At 40.9% G+C, this 19,429-nt stretch overlaps 1 protein-coding gene across 1 annotated transcript in view; it reads right to left on the bottom strand.

Annotated features, from left to right (window-relative positions):
- The window catches only part of LOC124616596 (protein Wnt-1-like), a 99,265-nt gene that overhangs the window by 17,983 nt on the left and 61,853 nt on the right, over nt 1-19,429 (bottom strand). The window contains exons 4-6 of the mRNA XM_047144917.1: nt 18,485-18,642; nt 14,303-14,410; nt 3,883-4,157 (exon numbers count right to left, since the gene is read on the bottom strand). Coding sequence (XP_047000873.1) covers nt 3,883-4,157; nt 14,303-14,410; nt 18,485-18,642 — 541 coding nt within the window. The remainder of the gene's footprint in view (nt 1-3,882; nt 4,158-14,302; nt 14,411-18,484; nt 18,643-19,429) is intronic.

The following is a 19,429-nucleotide window of genomic DNA, read 5'->3' as shown; positions in this document are numbered from 1 at the left end:
ATTCTATTCAATACCTCCTCATTAGTAATGTGATCTACCCATCTAATCTTCAGCATTCTTCTGTAGCACCACATTTCGAAAGCTTCTATTCTCTTTTTGTATAAACTATTTATCGTCCACGTTTCACTTCCATACATGGCTACACTCGATACAAATATTTTCAGAAACGACTTCCTAACACTTAAATCTATGCTCGAAAAAAAAAAAAAAAAAAAAGGTTCAAATGGCTCTGAGCACTATGGGACTTAACATCTATGGTCATCAGTCCCCTAGAACTTAGAACTACTTAAACCTAACTAACCTAAGGACAGCACACAACACCCAGTCATCACGAGGCAGAGAAAATCCCTGACCCCGCCGCCGAAGTTAACAAATTTCTCTTCTTCAGAAACACTTCCCTTGCCATTTCCAGTCTACGTTTTATATCCTCTCTACTTGACCATCATCAGTTATTTTGTTCACCAAATAGTAAAACTCATCAACTGCTTTAAGTGTCTCATTTCCTAATCTAACTCCCTCAGCATTACCTGATTTAATTCGATTACATTCCATTATCCTTATTTTACTCTTGTTGATGTGTATCTTATATACTTCTTTCAAGACACTGTCCATTCCATTCAACTGCTCTTCCAAGTCCTTTGCTGTCTGACAGAATTACAGTGTCATCAGCAAACCTCAAAGTTTTTATTTCCTCTCCATCGATTTTAATTCCTACTCTGAATTTTTCTTTTGTTTCCTTTACTGCTGGCTCAATATACAGATTGAAAAACATCGGGATAGGCTACAACCCTGTCTTACTCCCTTCTCAACCACTGCTTCCCTTTCATGCCCTTCGACTCTTATAACTGCCATCTGGTTTCTGTACAAATTGTAAATAGCCTTTCGCTCCCTGTATTTTGCCCCTGCCACCTTCAGAATTTGAAAGAGAGTATTTCAGTCGACATAGTCAAAAGCTTTCTCTAAGTCTACAAATGCTAGGAACGTAAGTTTGCCTTTCCTTAATCTATTTTCTAAGATGAGTCGTAGGGTCAGTATTGCCTCACGTTCTCCAACATTTCTACGGAATCCAAACTGATCTTCCCCGAGGTCGGCTTCTACAAGTTTTTCCATTCGTCTGTAAAGAATTCGTGTTAGTGTTTTGCAGCCGTGGCTTATTAAACTGATAGTTCGGTAATTTTCACATCTGTCAACCCCTGCTTTCTTTGGGATTGGAATCATTATATTCTTCTTGAAGTCTGAGGGAATTTCGCCTGTCTCATACATCTTGCTCACCAGATGGTAGAGTGTTGTCAGAACTGGCTCTCCCAAGGCTATCAGTAGTTCTAATGGAATGTTGTCTACTCCCGGGGTCTTTTTTCGACTTAGGTCTTTCAGTGCTATGTCAAACCCCTCGCGCACTATCGTATCTCCCATTTCACCTTCATCTACATCCTCTTCCATTTCCATAATATTGTCCTCAGGTACATCGCCCTTGTATAGACCCTCTATATACTCCTTCCACCTCTCTGCTTTCCCTTCTTTGCTTAGAACTGGGTTTCAGTCTGAGCTCTTGATATTCACGCAAGTGGTTCTCTTATCTCCAAAGGTCTCTTTAATTTTCCTGTAGGCAATATCTATCTTACCCCTAGTAATACACGCCTCTACATCCTTACATTTGTCCTCTAGCCATCCCTGCTTAGCCATTTTGGACTTCCTGACAATCTCATTTTTGAGACGTTTGTATTCCTTTTTGCCTGCTTCATTTACTGCATTTTTGTATTTTCTCCTTTTATCAATTAAATTCAGTATCTCTTCTGTTACCCAAAGATTTCTATTAGCCCTCGTCTTATTACCTACTTGATCCTCTGCTGCCTTCACTATTTCATCTCTCAAAGCTACCCGTTCTTCTTCTACTGTATTTCTTTCCCCCATTCTTGTCAATCGTTCCCTAATGCGCTCCCTGAAACTCTCTACAACCTCTGGTTCTGTCAGTTTATCCAGGTCCCAACTCCTTAAATTACCACCTTTTTGCGGTTTCTTTAGTTTTAATCTACAGTTCATAACCTTTCCCGATATATGTTTGTCTTTTTCTTTGTCAGATTTACCAGCTCGATTGTAGTTATAAAAGGATTAATAAAAATTTGTCATTATTTTTGTGAACTTAAATGCGCCACTGTTTTCGTTCATACCCCCCCTCCCCCCCAGCCATTTACAGTTTTTATTTTATTGTGGTGATACGTGGATACAACAGCAATTCAGAATGCAATCGTACTAAATTAGTTAATTTGATGATTAATTTGAGTTCTGAAAGTGATCGCAGGCAAAGACAACAAAAGTGCCACGAGTAAATTTGCTTATTTAATACATAAAAATTAAAGGTGTAGATCACGATTTGTGGATTGTTGAGAAGATAATATTTTTCTATAAGTTAATAAAATAACATTTAGCATCACTTGGACATATACACTACTGGCCATTAAAATTGCTACACCACGAAGGTGACGTGCTAAGGACGCGAAATTTAACCGTCAGGAAGGAGATGCTGTGATATGCAAATGATTAGCTTTTCAGAGCATTCAAACAAGGTTGGCGCCGGTGGAGACACCTACAACTTGCTGACATGAGAAAAGTTTCCGACCGATTTCTCATACACAAACAGCAGTTGAACGGCGTTGCCTGCTGAAACGTCGTTGTGATGCCTCGTGTAAGGAGGAGAAATGCGTACCATCACGTTTCCGACTTTGATAAAGGTCAGATTGTAGCGTATCGCAATTACGGTTTATCGTATCGACATTGCTGCTCGCGTTGGTCGAGATCCAACGACTGTTAGCAGGAAGGTAAGACGGAACGCCGTGCTGGATCCCAACGGCCTCTTATCACTAGCAGTCGAGATGACAGGCATCTTATTCGCATGGCTGTAACGGATCGTGCAGCCACGTCTCGATCCCTGAGTCTACAGATGGGGACCTTTGCAAGACAACAACCAACTGCACGAACAGTTCGACGACGTTTGCAGCAGCAGGGACTATCAGCTCGGAGACCCCGGCTGCGGTTACCCTTGACGCTGCAGCTGAGAGAGGAGTGCCTGCGATGGTGTACTCAACGACGAACCCGGGTGCACGAATGGCAAAACGTCATTTTTTGGGATGAATCCAGGTTCTGTTTACAGCATCATGATGGTCACATCCGTGTTTGGCGACATCGCGGAGAACGCACATTGGAAGTGTGTATTCGTCATCGCCATACTGGCGTATCACCCGGCGTGATGGTATGGGGTGCCACTGGTTACACGCTTTGTCACCTCTTGTTCGCATTGACGGCACTTTTGAACAGTGAACGTTACATTTCAGATGTGTTGCGACCCGTGGCTCTATCACTCATACAATCCCTGCGAAACCCTAAATTGCAGCAGGATAATGCACGACCACATGTTGCAGGTCCTGTACAGGCCTTTCTGGATACAGAAAATGTTGGACTGCTGCCCTGGCCAGCGCTTTCTCCACAACTTGAAAACGTCTGGTCAATGGTGGCCGAGCAACTGGCTCGTCACAATACGCCAGTCACTACTCTTGATGAACTGTGGTATCGTGTTGAAGCTGCATGGGTAGCTGTACCTGTACGCGCCATCCAAGCTCTGTTTGACTCAATGCACAGGCGTATCAAGGCCGTTATTACGGCCAGGGGTGGTTGTACTGGGTACTGATTTCTCAGGATCTATGCATCCAAATTGCGTGAAAATGTAATCACATGTCAGTACTAGTATAATATGTTTGTCCAATGAATACCCGTTTATCATCTGCATTTCTTCTTGGTGTAGCAATTTTAATGACTAGTAGTGTATTTATGATGAAGCAGGCGTGCGCTTAGAAAGAGAGAGAGCTGGGAGCGCGGTGCGGTACTGACGTCTCGTTGCGCTCGCAGTAGTCGGGCGAGTCCTCGAGGTAGACGAGGTCGGTCTTGTTGGGCTTCTTGAGGTCCCTGCTGACGGCGCGCAGCTTCTTGCCGGGGCGGCGCCGGCCGCTGCGCGCCAGCCGCACGTGCGAGGCTCCCTCGTAGCGCGCCGCCAGCGCGTCGCCCACGCGCCGGAACGGCGGCAGCTTGCGCCAGCACACGCGCATGCTGCACGAGCCCGACATGCCGTGGCACTTGCACACGCGCTCCATGCGCGACCGGATCGACTGCAACCACACACCACGGCGTCCCTCAGGCCTGTCCCAACAACACTAACGCCAGTGACAAAGAAACATGATCAAATATTAGTCAAATTTCTTTGACAAAGATCTTTGACGTGGCGCTAAAAAGGGATATTGCACTGTCGTCATATTTTCCTCAAATTACAAGATGGCGGATAACAACTTGTTATTATGCGCTGCAGCTGCTAGCACCACAATTGCATTGAATGTGTATCTGGAAGAAAAGTGGCGAAAAAAAAGGAAACATACTTGTATGAAGCCATAGGTATTACGTCCAGATAATAATTTTTCCTTTAGGAATGGTAAGTTTCCTGATCGATTAAAGTATTCAGTAGTAAAGCCGCTTTATAAAAAGGGAGAAAGGGATAATGTAGACAATTTTAGACCTATTTCTATGCCACCAGTGTTTGCTAAAGTTATTGCAGTGAACAGAAGACGAAAGACTTTTATGATCAAATCTACGGGGAGGCCTTAGATTTGATCATATTTATGATGAGAGGCCAGATTTGACAAAGTGTACTATTATATCATCGAGACAGAGAAATATGATAGTGTATGTTGTGGCGTAACAAGCTAGTTACGCCACACTGAGAAGGGAGCCGAAAGGCACGCGTACACACACGCCGACGGGCGTCAAGTCTGGAACAGGATACGTTATGACTGCTGTCAAGAAAATACGTAGCTTTGGAATATACTTACCTTTATTCTTTGTTGGTTTACAACGTTCTTCTTGAGACATTTATACGATAACTCTCAAACTAGGTAAGGCTAATGGCGCCTTGCTAGGTCGTAGCCATGGACTTAGCAGAAGGCTATTCTAACTGTCTCTCGGCAAATGAGAGGAAGGCTTCGTCCGTATTGTCGCTAGCAAAGTCGTCGTACAACTGGGGTCGAGTGCTATTCCGTATCTCGAGACCTGCCTTGTGGTGGCGCTCGGTCTGCGATCACACAGTGGCGACACGCGGGTCCGACATGTACTAAATGGACCGCGGCCGATTTAAGCTACCACCCAGGAAGTGTGGTGTCTGTCAGTGACACCACAGTGTAATTCCAGCCTAATCGCAATCAACACAAGACAGTGGAAGGAGGGAAACGCTCGAGGAAAGATAGGTTTTGACGTCAGAAAACTCGAGTTGTGGAAGGAAATCTCCCAATACAGGAGAAACCACTTCCACAATTGTTGCTTAATCTGCGCCACAAAGGGCAAAAATCTTCAACACGTTTGCTTTTGAAGCAAAAGTAATTACATTTACAAAAATACTCGTTTGTTAGAAAGTCGAGTGAAACATAAGAAAGGGCGGATCTTCGGACGCCATAAAAAATTTTTAAGTGTCAGGGAAAGTGCCTGTGATAATAACGACAGATAACAACAGAAATATATGCTTCTCATGCATGAAATGTGTTTATATTCTCTTGCTTTCAGCGGAGTAAGCTGCAAATATAGGCATATTCGAAAGTATTTTTCTTCATATAATGAATGAGTTGTACCTTATGTCATTGAATCAGTGTGATTCGGCTGTTGTTACACGTAATTCACGATAATTCTTATCTCTTGGTAGCTTACTAACGCACGGAACGTAAAAATGTAACTAATCCGTTAATTACGTAGAAATTAATTATGAACAAACATTATCATTACGACGCATGCAAGAGTCAGCTTTCTCAGCGTTTGGAGCGCTAGTGTCGTGACAGTTTGCATTATGCTGTGCGTATGTACTGACAATATGAAATGCTCTTATACTATTGACTACTCTTTGTTGTTGTGATGTGAGTGATGGTTATTCTCTTGTTGTTAACTTTGAAACTATAAACTATAAATCGTTACTATTATCCAGATTGATGTTTGAAAGTTATTTATACCCAGTGCTAGCCAAGAGTGGACTAAGGAACCCTTTCAACTACAACTACATATTTTATACTTTTTCAGCAAAGGAAATCACACAATGTCAGCGTAGCACAATGCAGCTCTGAAGATTCGTCGATCTACAGGTGAAATATATACCGTGATGACGGTACAAATCTCTACGTAAAAGAACTCTCTATCTGCCCACCGAACAATGCAGATTCAGGCAACAGTATGTAACATTTATATCGATTAGGAGTAGGTTTATTTTACATAACTGTGTATCTGGAATTTATGAAATGTGTATTCTGTCTTGTTTAAACCCCTTGATGTATGGCAAGAAAATTAGAGTTTTGTAATGTATATATGAAAAAAAACATATGTTTATTTTGAAATTTTAAATTATTATGATATGAATCTGTTTATGAAACAGAGTATGTTTGTTAAAAGCAGGTTCATACTTGGGGCACTTGTATTTGTAACATGTACACGCTGTAGGGAAGTCCCTCCGGAACAAAAGTAACATGGCGCGATGTAAAAGGTGGGTTTGGCGGTCGAACTGAGCGGCTCCTTTGTATGAACGACAGGCAGTACGTGGCTAGCCTTAGCACGTTACACCTCGACGGTGCTAAGAGGCAATTGGAAGCTTCAATAGAAGGGATATGCTCGGAGGTGGATCTGGCTATTATTTGGTATTCACGACATAATAGAATTGCTCTAATATGTTGAAAATACGACGCCAAGAAGAGAATTTATAGAGCATTCGCACAACAAGAGCTGTGAGTACAGTTAGCCGCCATTGCGCCTGCCACCAATCTTCGCCACTGCTTCACAAACTTCGTACATTCAGTTAAGTAATGTATATGGGCATGGACCACTTAACTTGTGTGTTGTTTCAACAATAATCACATAACACATAAATTCGTGTCCAGAACCGTAATTTCAATCTTGATCACGAACCTTCGCACGGTCCTCACCTAAGTGATACTGAAATCAAGTATCCTGATTTAAATGAATAATTCTTGCATTCGTGTGTTTAAAAGAGAATTTTTGTCTAAAGTAACAGGAGTAGTAAAAGTTAAAGAAGAGTGACATTTGGATGCTGTGTTAATGAACCACTCCAAGTGAAATTGTTAAGGTAGGAAGTTTAAGTACAAAAATTCAAAGATCAATTAATAGGAAAGTGAAAATCTTAATTATTTAAAAGTTAATACCACAAAAGTGAAGTTGGATAGGCTTTTGCTGAAGTGTCCTTAGTGTATTATAAAATGTAGTTTTGTAAGAGTACAGTGCAAGATTGAGTAAATATTCCTGCAAAGAATGCCGGCTTCACAGGTAATTAAAGTTCAAGTACATATAAATCTTTAATGAATATATTTACGGTAGTGCCGTTAAAAGTAAAATTATGCACATTTTCAAAGAAGGTGTAGTTTTGGTAACCATCACGAAAGGTTCCTTTTTGAAGTTAATTAAGCCCAGTGTTGTATTTTATTGTCTTGCAAAGTAATTTAAGTGAATGATTAGCTTTTGGAGTTAGTCTTTACTATTGCAATAATCAAAGATCTTTGACTAGTGGAACTATACTAGTTTATGGGTCCCCATCATATTCTCCACCTACTAAGAATAAATTGAACTATTACTGTTACGAAGGAAAACTGCTATATGAAGAGGAGCTTAAACGGTATATTTAAGCTGTTATTCATTTTTATTTGTGTTGTTTCATGTCGATGAAGATAGAATCCCCTCGTGTCCAAAATTGGTCCTGCACTTCGTGCAGTGACGTTTCAGTATTTGGCTACGTAATGTCTTTAGTGTATGAGCTCGGTGCAAATTTGCTCCCCACAATTTATTGGTGTGTGTGTTATTGGTAACTACTGCTACACACATTACAGAGTGCACTGTGCCAGTTTGTATCCTTATTGCTACTCAAAGGGAAATCTCAACAAAAGTAACGATTATTCAATTTTCTCAGATACGTATTTCCAAATTTATGTGCCTAATTGGGCTGGCAACCGTTCATTTTTTTCATTTATTTATGATTTTACCACTTTCGTTAACTCCCAACGTTAAAGCCCGCTTGGTTTTTCTGTTAATTTCACCAAACTCGAAATTATAGTCCGATACCCTTGTCCGTTAGGCACATTCGCGGTCGAACTTCGAAATCCTCTCGAAATTTCACGGCACGTTAGTGTTGTAAGTAGGCCACATATTCATGCAAATTCAGTTGTAATGGCACAAGAATGAAACAGTATATAGATTTCTTAATAAAGACATTTAAACATGCAGGTGTAAGTGGAGCAAAGTCCACGACCTCCCGTGATCAGACACCCACCGTACTTACGCCGACTCGAACGTCACAACAGAAACGAAAACGCAGCTTTTAAAAAATGGTAATGAAAGAGAAAGTGCCGAAACCATCGAACCATCCTCAGCTAGGGGTGCTAAAATATCAGAAGAGAACATAAATTCTGTAAATATTAGTGCCTCTGTCCCATCACTTACTATCACATATTCCGCAACCCAGCAAAGACAAAGGGATTGGAAGAGAACAACCTTTTCTCTAAGATGGCTCATATACTCCAGGCGATAGCCAATACATTGAGCATACTTGCGTACCACTTTCAGTGACAGATGTGAGTGTTACAGACTGTAATGTTATGAGTGTTGTCTGTCTTTTTTCCCAAATCACTGGGAGGGAGAATGTAGCACGTTGCAGAGAAGCTTGCTGAATTATACAACTGTTAACTACTCACTCAGCCAGAGTAATCTGGTAGCCTTTCAGATCTTTTGTGCCTGTTATGTTATACTGAATTTTAGCGGTTGCTATCCTGCGTTGTTTTTATATGTGTTTCGGATCACTGTTTTCATTATCTTCTTTACGTCAACACTGTATTCCAAAACATGTCCGTTCTGTAGCTGCTGCTTGGTTTTAGAGCTTAATGATATTTTAATCTTTTTTTAATCAGACTGTCAACATTTTAGGTAAGGGCGTTGATTACCCTGTAGTTAACCGTCCTAAAACGACAAACATCATCGCGCCAACTACCGAGGAATGTTGACAACTAAGTTGATCAGCAACTACAGAATGAAATAATGCCTGGAAAGAATTCTCGTCAGAACAAAACAGACGGTATGATGGAGCGCGGGGCTGAAGAGGAGCCAAACACAGCGGATGAAAAGCCTGGAAGAGATTTAATACAAATTTCTGATTTAAAAGCACGTCGCAGTATTGAATATGTTAAATGGGAGTAGAAAGCAGTGATGTCTAACATGAGATCCCATTCAAGAATGATGGGTTTAAAAACTGTAGGTTATAATCCTAAGAAATGAATTCCTGGAACGACTTATGACACAAGGACATTCTCAGGAATACAGGGTGTTTCAAAATGAATGTACGGGTTTTAAGACTTTGTAGCACGTATTACACTCCCCTTACAATTATAAATAATACACCAAATGAAAGAGAAACACAAACAGTTTTTCTTACAATTATTCAATGTGACAACCGATCACACATCGAGTCGATAGGCAAATTGTTCCGAAACCCTGATCGATGTGTCAGGAGTAATTGTTGCAATAACATTGTTTCTAAAGACGGTATCGGAGGCACATACACATGATCGCGCCTAAACATGGAGGTCATGCATGAAATGCCGTGTCAGTCGGCCCCTTGCTCCCAATCCACTGGTCGGATCAAAGACCTTGTAAAAAATAACTAGACTCACTGATGGCGCTGCAGTCGCGGGATAATTTGAACCTTCGGCTGGACGCCATTATAGTGGTTGTAATCTGATGTGTTGTGTAGTACTGTTGTTTATGAAGACCCTGATTCAACGTTGTATATTTGTTGGGACGTACATACAGTATTTGTTACTCGTAATTCTACTGTCTATACGTTCCAATCAAAAGAAGTACAGTAGTGAAGAGTCGTGCAGCGATTAATTGTACAAATAAATTCGAGAAAGGAACGAATATTACATTTCACAGGTAAGTGAATATTTCAAGCTGTTTCGTATGTCAATGCACTTGCTTAATAAATGTTTTTGTAACACGGTATTAGTATAATGTCTGTGCATCTATTTGCAGGTTTCCTTTCTCAAAACCATAGCTGTTACAGAAATGGTTTCACGCTGTCAGGAGGCAACATTTCCGACCGACAGAATACCATTTTATATGTTCTGATCATTTTGAAGAAAGTTGGCTGATCTGGAGTGTTTTCATGGTCTAGGTTAGGTTGAAACTTGATAATTTGGTCGTGAGTTGCCAAAGCACTATGCCATCTATAACCCACTTCTCGTCATAAAATCTAAAGCAATGTACAGTCAGAAAATATCTATTAATATAGTGGGCAAATCTTCGAGTATTTTGATGAATTTTGCGTACATCTATCGTAAATGAACTACGAAAAATGCTAGGGGTCCAGTACGTAACTTTTAGCTACGGCAGATTCCATGTAGTACGTAAGATAAATTCATAAACAGTGACTAGTTGCTGTTTGTTCATAAATTAAAACGTATATTGTAGGAAAGTATGTAAATGAGGCATTATGTTTGTGACCTATCTCAAGGGAAGGCATTTTATAAGCAAAAGCGATGTATATACATCCGAACTCCGCGCGTCAGTTTACCACTCTAATGGCCGCCGCCCAGCTATTCAATTTGTCCGCTCTTCACAGTCGACCACTCGTGCGGTTGTGGGGGCCTGGGTCGGATACAACGTCGTTTAACCAGTGGCATAATGAGTTATGCCAGTGAGGCGGCGCACCATCTTGCTCCCAAACAAAGATATGTTGTTCAGCTTCTTCCCACTGAGGCACGGGCCATGGCTGTAGTACCTGAAGAAATATCAGTTACAGTTGATTCACCGAAAAATAAAGGCCCATAAACTTGCCGCGGGGATATTTCTTGGGGCTAAGCGTGGAAGACTCGCACTCGTTCAGGACATTTTCCAGTCACTCTTTGTCATTCCATACTCTTCCCATTGCGCGCAGGTATACAAACAAAACCGTTTGAGTTGCTCTTTCATTTGGTGTTATTTACAATTGTAAGTTGAACGTAATAAACGCTACAACGCCTTAAAACCGGTATGTTAATTTTGAAACATTTTAATACGTTCAACATTGCAGCCCAGTCAGCAATCGTTATAATCTAATATTGTCTCAATTGCGGCAATGAAACCAACCTTTACCTAGGTTTCAGCCCAAGTAATTGAGCCTTCTTCAGAAGATATACCTGATTCTATAATATGTCTACGAGGGCATGGTCTAGAAATAAAACTAAAACAGCCTGAATAGGCGTAGTTATATTTTAAAAACCGGGTCAAGCACATTTTATTACATCTTATCTAATTAACAATAGCCTCTAACATAAGAGGCGATAATTATCTTTTGTAGCACGTAGTGAAACTGATGTCGGTCGATAGAGTATAAGGGCGATGAGAGGGCGTTGTCCGTCCGTTCACGCAATTACCATATTTTTTACACGTACAACATAATTTGACCTATGCTGGTCAATTGCTATTACATGGCGATGAAGTGGCGTTGTTCGTTCACTCACGCATTATTTTTAGTAATAAGATAATAATTAATCTTAACAATGTTCTTCATTCAGTGCATGTCAGCAATAAGAAGTATATCTACATCAACTGATAAAAACACCTACTCGACCATCTGTGTACAAGTTATCCGAAATTATTGCATTTTGGCGTTTACATACTACAGTTTCGCTGTTTTAGGTCTAATGTCATATTTCATTAATAACGATGGCTGCGTTATACAACATTCGTTGCGAAAGGGCCGATATATTCTAATACTGTAAGTCGGGATAGTGTGTTCGCACTAAGTCCGAGTAGTGTGTTCGCACTCATATAAATCCATGCATAGTTTGTTACATTTCAGTCAAAACCTGGTGCAGAGGCTTTATGTTTCAGAATTTCAACCATTCTGTAAGTTATTTGTTTCAAGATATAACTGCGTTGGTCTTTTATCTTTGACAGTCATGGTCTCAGACATACGCAATGTTCCCCGCCACGTTGTTATGCAGCGCGTTATCCAGTCCTACTGAGTTTCTCGTGAGCTCCCGAGGCCCAGCGCACGGCGTCCATGGAGACGAGGCGCACCCCTGAGCTTAAGTCTTAGTGTTGACTTAGTACCTATGTACCGCATTTTTAAAATGCGACTACGCCTATTCAGGCTGTTTCAGTTTTATTTCTAGACCATGCCCTCGTAGATATATTATAGAATCAGGTATATCTTCTGAAGAAGGCTCAATTACTTGGGCTGAAACCTAGGTAAACGTTGGTTTCAGTACCGCAATCGAGGCTGACAGTTTCTTTTATAATTCTGAAACACCCTGTACTTAACATTTTCAGATGACGGGTATAAACTGGAAGATTGAACAAATTACATTTTCAGATCAATTATATAACAATACTATCGGAAATTAAAATTATAAGAGAAAGACCTGTATCTGACGTAAAAGTGCCGAAAACAGGCTTTCGACAGGTGTGAATAATATGCTGCGAGGTATGCCTCGTGTCAACGGGTGCATGCAAGATGTAATAGCTATCTCATAACCTACGTTTATACAATGTTTGTAGCTGCAGTTCCCATCCAGTTCCCAATTAAAGGTGTCAACTATCAAATTTGACGAGAAAATATAAAACTTTTGAAAACATTATCAGCGATTTTCAGAATAAAAATTTGAAGATTAAAAACAGTCTTGATCGCAACTTTTTTTTATTTTTATTGGAGTGACCGGTTTCGATTCTATTTAAGAACCATCTTCAGAGCCTGTTCAAACATATTACCAGATAGAGAGATCGTTTTAATAGTAAGAATATACAACAAAATGTAGAACTAATAAGTAAATGGCCACCTGGTTTTAGAGGTTCTATCCTCTAAATGTTATTCGTAATGTAACGTTTATGTCACACATTTGATCAACTATCTCTCATTACGGGATTATTTCCCTTAGTGTACACGAATATTACCACCATTCTACCTAATAGCATCATGATTCTACTTTTTAACGTTTTCGTAATCAATACTAGATAGAATAGAACCTGCATATAGTAACATTATGCTACTCTATAATATCTGTGTCTTTCACTATGCACCAATGTGAAGACTGCCTCCTCACGCACTCATTGTAATGACTGTTAAAACCACCATCACACAAAGTTATTTCCAACATGTTATATCGACGGAGGACGTTGGTCTTCATCCATAGCGATCTTTGAAAGCTCTGTAGACTGCCGCAACGGAATACGACGCCGTTCCATGGCAACTCTCGATGTGCTTCCTAGTACCGTCTCAGTATCGATACAGCAACCTTTGGTACATCTTTTACAGAAACATCTTTTACGGAAATGACATTAGAGGGCAGCGTGCTTTTAGCTGATCTTAAATTTTTAACCTTTACAGTTTATATAATTCACTTCCTAATTATGTTCAACACGTTATATTGACAGAGGCCGTCGGTAATCTCTGACAGCACAGTAGACTGCCACATCGGAATTAGGACGCCGTTTCCACGGCAACCCTCGATGTATCTTAGCGAGTAGCGTCTCCCTGTCTATTTAACAACCTTTGGTGCATTTTCGCAGAATAGACGTTGGAGGGCAGCATACTTTTAGCTGATCGTCAACCAAGTAACCTTTATAGTTTATATTTTATGACGAATAATCATTTATAATGATGTTACGATGTAATTTAACTATAACGCACTTTTTAATCTACTTCTTGTGCTTACCTAACCATAGACGTCTTTCTGATTGGCTAGAATGATGTCACACTCAGGACGGTGGACGTGAGCAAGTCTATTTAATAACCGTTCTCTGCTTGTCCGATTCTTCGGTGTGGGTGGGTGGGTGGGTGGGTGGGTGGGGGGGGGGGGGGGGAAATCGAAATTCAATAAAGGCAAAAAAATAAAATAAAAACACTTGTCCGATTAGCCGTTATTCCAGCGTCGAGGGTTGGCGCAACTTGCACCACGGAGTACACCCACCGTTCTGGGTATATTTATTTATTAGTTCTACATTTTGTTATATATACTTATTATTATAACGATCCCTCTAGCTGATAATATGTTTTTTCGGAATCTGAAGATGGTTCTTAAATAGAATCGAAACCGGTCACTCCAATAAAAATAAAAAGTTGCGATCAAGACTGTTTTTAATCTTTAAAGAGAAAGTATAGGATGCTGCTAAAACGCTGAATGATGAGTACAGTGGTGAAAAGCTGACATCAATATAACAAGTGAAGCAGGCTGCGACGTATGCTACTTACCCTTCGTCCCGCTTCGTTGTTGTGGATGTTCATTAGACCCTCGCCAGTCTCTCGGTTCTCTACAGAATCTACAAACTCGCGGCTGAACGCCTCGCCATGATGGATGTCCTGGGGAAAAAAACATAGTAACTTAATCTCTGCTCTTTTTATCAAATGCAAATAAAAACAAGACTTACTTTCGTTCCGCATCAATACAGCTGAATAAATATGTCATTACTACGAGGGTCACTCCAAACGAAATGCACACTATTTTTTTTAATCCATCTTTTATTCTACATGTTTGAAAGTTTTACAGTGTGTAGATACATCTTTTAGGAAGAATATTTTCATTTCTCCACATAATTTCCATCCCTCTCAACTGACTTACGCCATCTTGGAACCAGCACCTGGATACCCGCACGGTAAAATTCTGGACAAACCTGTTGGAGCCACTGTTTGGCAGCGTGCACAAGGGAGTCATCATCTTCACACCTTGTTCCACGAAGAGAGTCTTTCAGTTTCCCAAAGAGATGATAGTCACATGGGAGCCAGGTTAGGACCATAAGGCGGGTGTTTCAGTATTGTCCATTCGAGTTTTGTGATCGCTTCCGTGGTTTTTTGACTGAAAATGTGGCCTTGCATTGTCGTGCAACAGCAAAACATCCTGCTTTTGCGATGTGGTCGAACATGACTCAGTCGAGCTCGAAGTTTCTTCAGTGTCGTCACATGTGCATCAGAATTTTATGGTGGTTCCACTTGGCATGACGTCCACAAGCAAGAGTCCTTCGGAATCGAAAAACACCGTAGCCATAAATTTTCCAGCAAAAGGTGTGGTTTTGAATTTTTTTTCTTGGGTGAATTTGCATGATGCCACTCCACTGATTGCCTCTTCGTCTCTGGTGAAAAATGATGGAGCCATGTTTCATCACCTGTCACAATTCTTCCAAGAAATTCATCTCCACAATTCTCGTACTGTTCCAAAATTTCGCTGCGTACCGTTTTTCTTGTTTCTTTGTGAATCACTGTCAACATTCAGAGAATCCACCTGGCACAAACCGTTTTTAACGCCAACACTTTCAGTATTCTGCAAACACTTCCTTCCCCTATCACAACGTAGCGTGACAATTCGTTCACTGTGATGCGTCTGTCAGCAGTCACCAATTCGTTAACTCTCTGCACATTGTCTGGAGTGTGTGCAGTACGAGGCCTGCCGCTGCGAGCACAATCCTCAATATTGCCGTGCTCGCTTTCATCACTTAACCTGCTCGCCTACCGACGAACTGTACTGCGATCGACAGCAACATCTCCGTACACCTTTTTCAACCTCTTTCGGATGTTTCTCACTGTCTCGTTTTCACAGCACAGGAGTTCTATGACAGCACGTTGTTTGCTTCGACCATAAATATAATAGACTGGCCCTGACGTCATTTTCGTGGCTCCAACATCTCTGGTCTGAACTCACGTGAATGTTGGCAAAACATGGTTGTTTCGTGTTGCGCTTATGGCTGTAATCAGCGTTTTGTCAGGGGAAATGACATTACATTTCACGTGTAAGTGTTTCTATGATAGTGCAGATGCGTTTATTGAAATCTGCTGAAGTGACTTTTATATATTTTTTACACTTGAAATAGAGTATCACGTAAATTAAAGTGTTGAAAGTGATGCCTGTAAAGTTAGACTCATATTTCATTTTGGAAAGTATCTGTGATAATTCGGTTACAGAAGTAAGTATAATTCTTTCTCGTTCCTTCTCATAGGTTCCCTAAGGATGGAAACCGAAGGCAGCTTTGGATACAGGCCCTGAAACGGAAAAACTTGAAGCCATCTGCACATACGCGCCTTTGCTCGAAGCACTTCTGAGGAGAAGTGTTTTGATAGGTTAGTTATTATTTACAATGTATATTTATAATTTATATTCACAGTGTCTGTCATTTTTAAACCTAGGCTCCAAAATTATTTTCTGAAACTTCAAAGTGCACCTAAAATTGATACTCTAAAATGGACTTGCTCCTAAAGTCTTAGTTGACAGAATTCCCATATCCCATTTTCTTTTATAAGTGACTAGAGCTCAAAACGCGGCGAATCCAATGTTTAAAGTTTTGACACGAGCCCACTCTTACTGTTTAAAAGAATTTTAACGAAATTTTACTGTAATTGATAGTTTATGGTAATTTCGTCCCGCTGCACACTAGAGTGGCGTTGGATGTATTTGTTACATTTTATAAATGGAACTGTGAACAAATCCAGGTCAAATGTAGTTCTGGCATAATTTTTCACAAATAAAAAAGTAATTTTTGTTGGATGCGTTTGGCAATCAATTGAGAAATGTGGGGAAAATACGATAGAAACATAGGATGGCAGACCGCTGATTTCAAATCCCGCCACGTTTTGCCAACAGTCACTTGGTTTATGTTGGAGCCACACCAGCCCTATAGCTTCCGCACAGCAAGACCAGTCTACTAGTGTCTATGGTCGAAGGTTGTTTCTGACGAACGTCAAGTGCAGCAGCCATCTTGAAGGCATGCTGTGACGGCGCCACTCAGGGGAACAGGTTGAACTAAGGTTGAAAACAAGCGGGAAGGATGTATCTACACACTGTAAAACATTCACATATGCAGAATGAAAACTATATTTTTACAAAAGTAGTGTGCATTTCTTATGGCGTGACCCTCGTAGATTACTTATACAGAGGTACAAGATGGGCGCAGGACCGCCACTAACATCGATCCCCACCCTGCACCTTTGGTGGCACCATGGAGGTAAAAATAAGGAGTTGTCATGACGTCACAAACTTGAAGCCGACCCAAGTGAAGATCCGCCATGTTAGCTACCCCAAAACATTCGCTTCTGGTGGTTTGATTCCGTGTAGTCGTGAAGTGTTTTGATAAAAAATGTCGGCTTGCGTCGCTTACGGGTGTACTAATCGTTCTGATTGTAGTCTACAGTTTAAACAAATCACATTTCATTCGTAGGTGGACTTATTTAACAGCTATTTTCTGAGATTATATATATATATAGTATGGTTTTATTTCTGTGATTTGACTTTAGATTTCTTATCAATCCAAAGCGAAGAACTCTCTGGAGGTGAGCAATACACTTGGTTTTCATTGTTTGGTTATTCCCAAGTAACTGAAAAATCCTGGCAAGAAATATCCTGCAAATGGGGACTAATGTTTTAAATGCAGTAATTTAATATAAAAATAATGTAACTACATGTAGTTAACTAAATCTCCAGTAAAATGTGTGTAGCACCTGTTACAGTGGTTAAATTATAAGTACTTAAAGGGTTACATATTTGTTAAAGCAAAGTTCCCTACCTAAGTCCAGGCTATTTAGGTCATTACATTAATGACTGTGTTGTCGTGTTACTCTGTAAATTGCTGTTATTTGCCACACTGAATGTCACTTGGTAGGTACAGTTTAAAAACAAAGCAGATGTGAAACTAAAATGGGCCTGACAATCGCAAATTCAGTTCTTTTCCTTCGTAATTTAACGAATCTTTCACTTTGTTGACATGACAGCTGGCTTGTTTATATCATCCCTGCATACATCTATGGGACACCAAAGGAAATAAGGTAAGTTTCTTGCAAACTTGAACATTTAAAATTTCAATTTGCCTTGAAAATGCAAAGAATACAAATCGGTGCCTCTAAACTGTCAATCATTGCTTTTGGAGTTCTGGTTTTATCATTTATCGACACAAACACAAAGAAAGTGAATAGAAATGGATTACGAAAGCACGCTTTTCATAGCACATACTTCTCTTCTCGGTTACTCAAAGTGTATACACAAAAAGGAATTACAGTACTGAGGCCAGAAGCGTCATATTTTCGTGTCATATTACTGTATCGAATACGCATTTAAGACCAGAAAAATGTTTGAAGTTGCGCTCCTTATGCTGTGTTGTTCAGTAAAACAGTCTAACATTTACTATATAAAACAAATGTCGCGTGCATACGACGGAAATAACGAACAAGAAGCATTTGTAAACACTCGTCTGCTTACGTTTTGGGGGATCCAATATGGCGGCAGGTCCCGCCCACTGGCTTCAAAACAACGCACAGCGTAAGTCTGTAGTGCCATCTCCCCTTATTCTACCTCCATGGGTGGCACAACCTCCACGGAGTCCAGTGGTTAGCACACTGGGAGGTTCTAGTTGGGGTGAGAGGAAGCGGACGCAGGCAGCCGGTGCCGGCACTTACCTCTGAGCAGCCGCCCCACTGCCAGCTCTTGGCCTTCCGCTGTCGCACCCTGCTGTCGCAGTTGCACTCGTTCAGGTCTCCGCGGGCGCACGCCCTCGTCACGCTGTACGCTACGCCGGCAGCTGATATCGCGTACACGAACGCCTTCTCGCGGCTCTCTGCAAACGAAGACAGCAATCACGTTCCACGGACTAAAAAGTGCTCGTTACTGCAGCACAGTACAACCGTACAGGTGAAACACAACTTTATTGCCGTGCGCCTCCCTCTGAGGATAAGCTCTCCTAGATCACTTGGTAGTCACAAGTTTAATTCCGGAAACGCAGGAAGTACAGACAAACCTTATTGTGGATTACAAGAAAAATAAAATATAAATTTATGAGCAACTCGAAATTGTGACAGGTTTTTACTGTTGTGACATAGCAGACGTCACATAACTAACAAAAGTGAAAAACCGTACAACCATTCTACAGGGTGGTCCATTGATCGTGACCGGGCCAAATATCTCACGAAATAAGCATCAAACGAAAATACAACAAAGAACGAAACTTGTTGTTGTGTACATAGTTCCGCGTAGTCAGCGCGTACACAACTTTCCCACTAGAGTGCGCCCCGCTAAGCACAACAGCGCAGGCGCAGCGCTCGTCCGTCTCCGCACTACGAGATGGCGCTGCCATAGAGACGGACCAAATTCTGCTTCCGAAATTGCTGCTAACGTAGAACCTTTTCTCCTCACAGATCACACTCGCGCAGTGATACATGAATGCCCGATGTAGTATAATGAGTGTACAGACCTCCGATTAGTCAGTCTGCATTTGTCAGCACTAATCTGTACCAGTCTACATTTGTCTGTACCAGCCTATAGTCAAGTTTCAGTCTGCGCCTAATAAGATTACCATATTCCTGTACATAGCCATGAAGAGAAATGTATAGACACTTTTGTCAAGT

The sequence above is a fragment of the Schistocerca americana genome, chromosome 5 (assembly GCF_021461395.2).
Source record: "Schistocerca americana isolate TAMUIC-IGC-003095 chromosome 5, iqSchAmer2.1, whole genome shotgun sequence".
NCBI lineage: Eukaryota > Metazoa > Arthropoda > Insecta > Orthoptera > Acrididae > Schistocerca > Schistocerca americana.
This window is presented reverse-complemented; position numbering and strand designations above follow the sequence as displayed.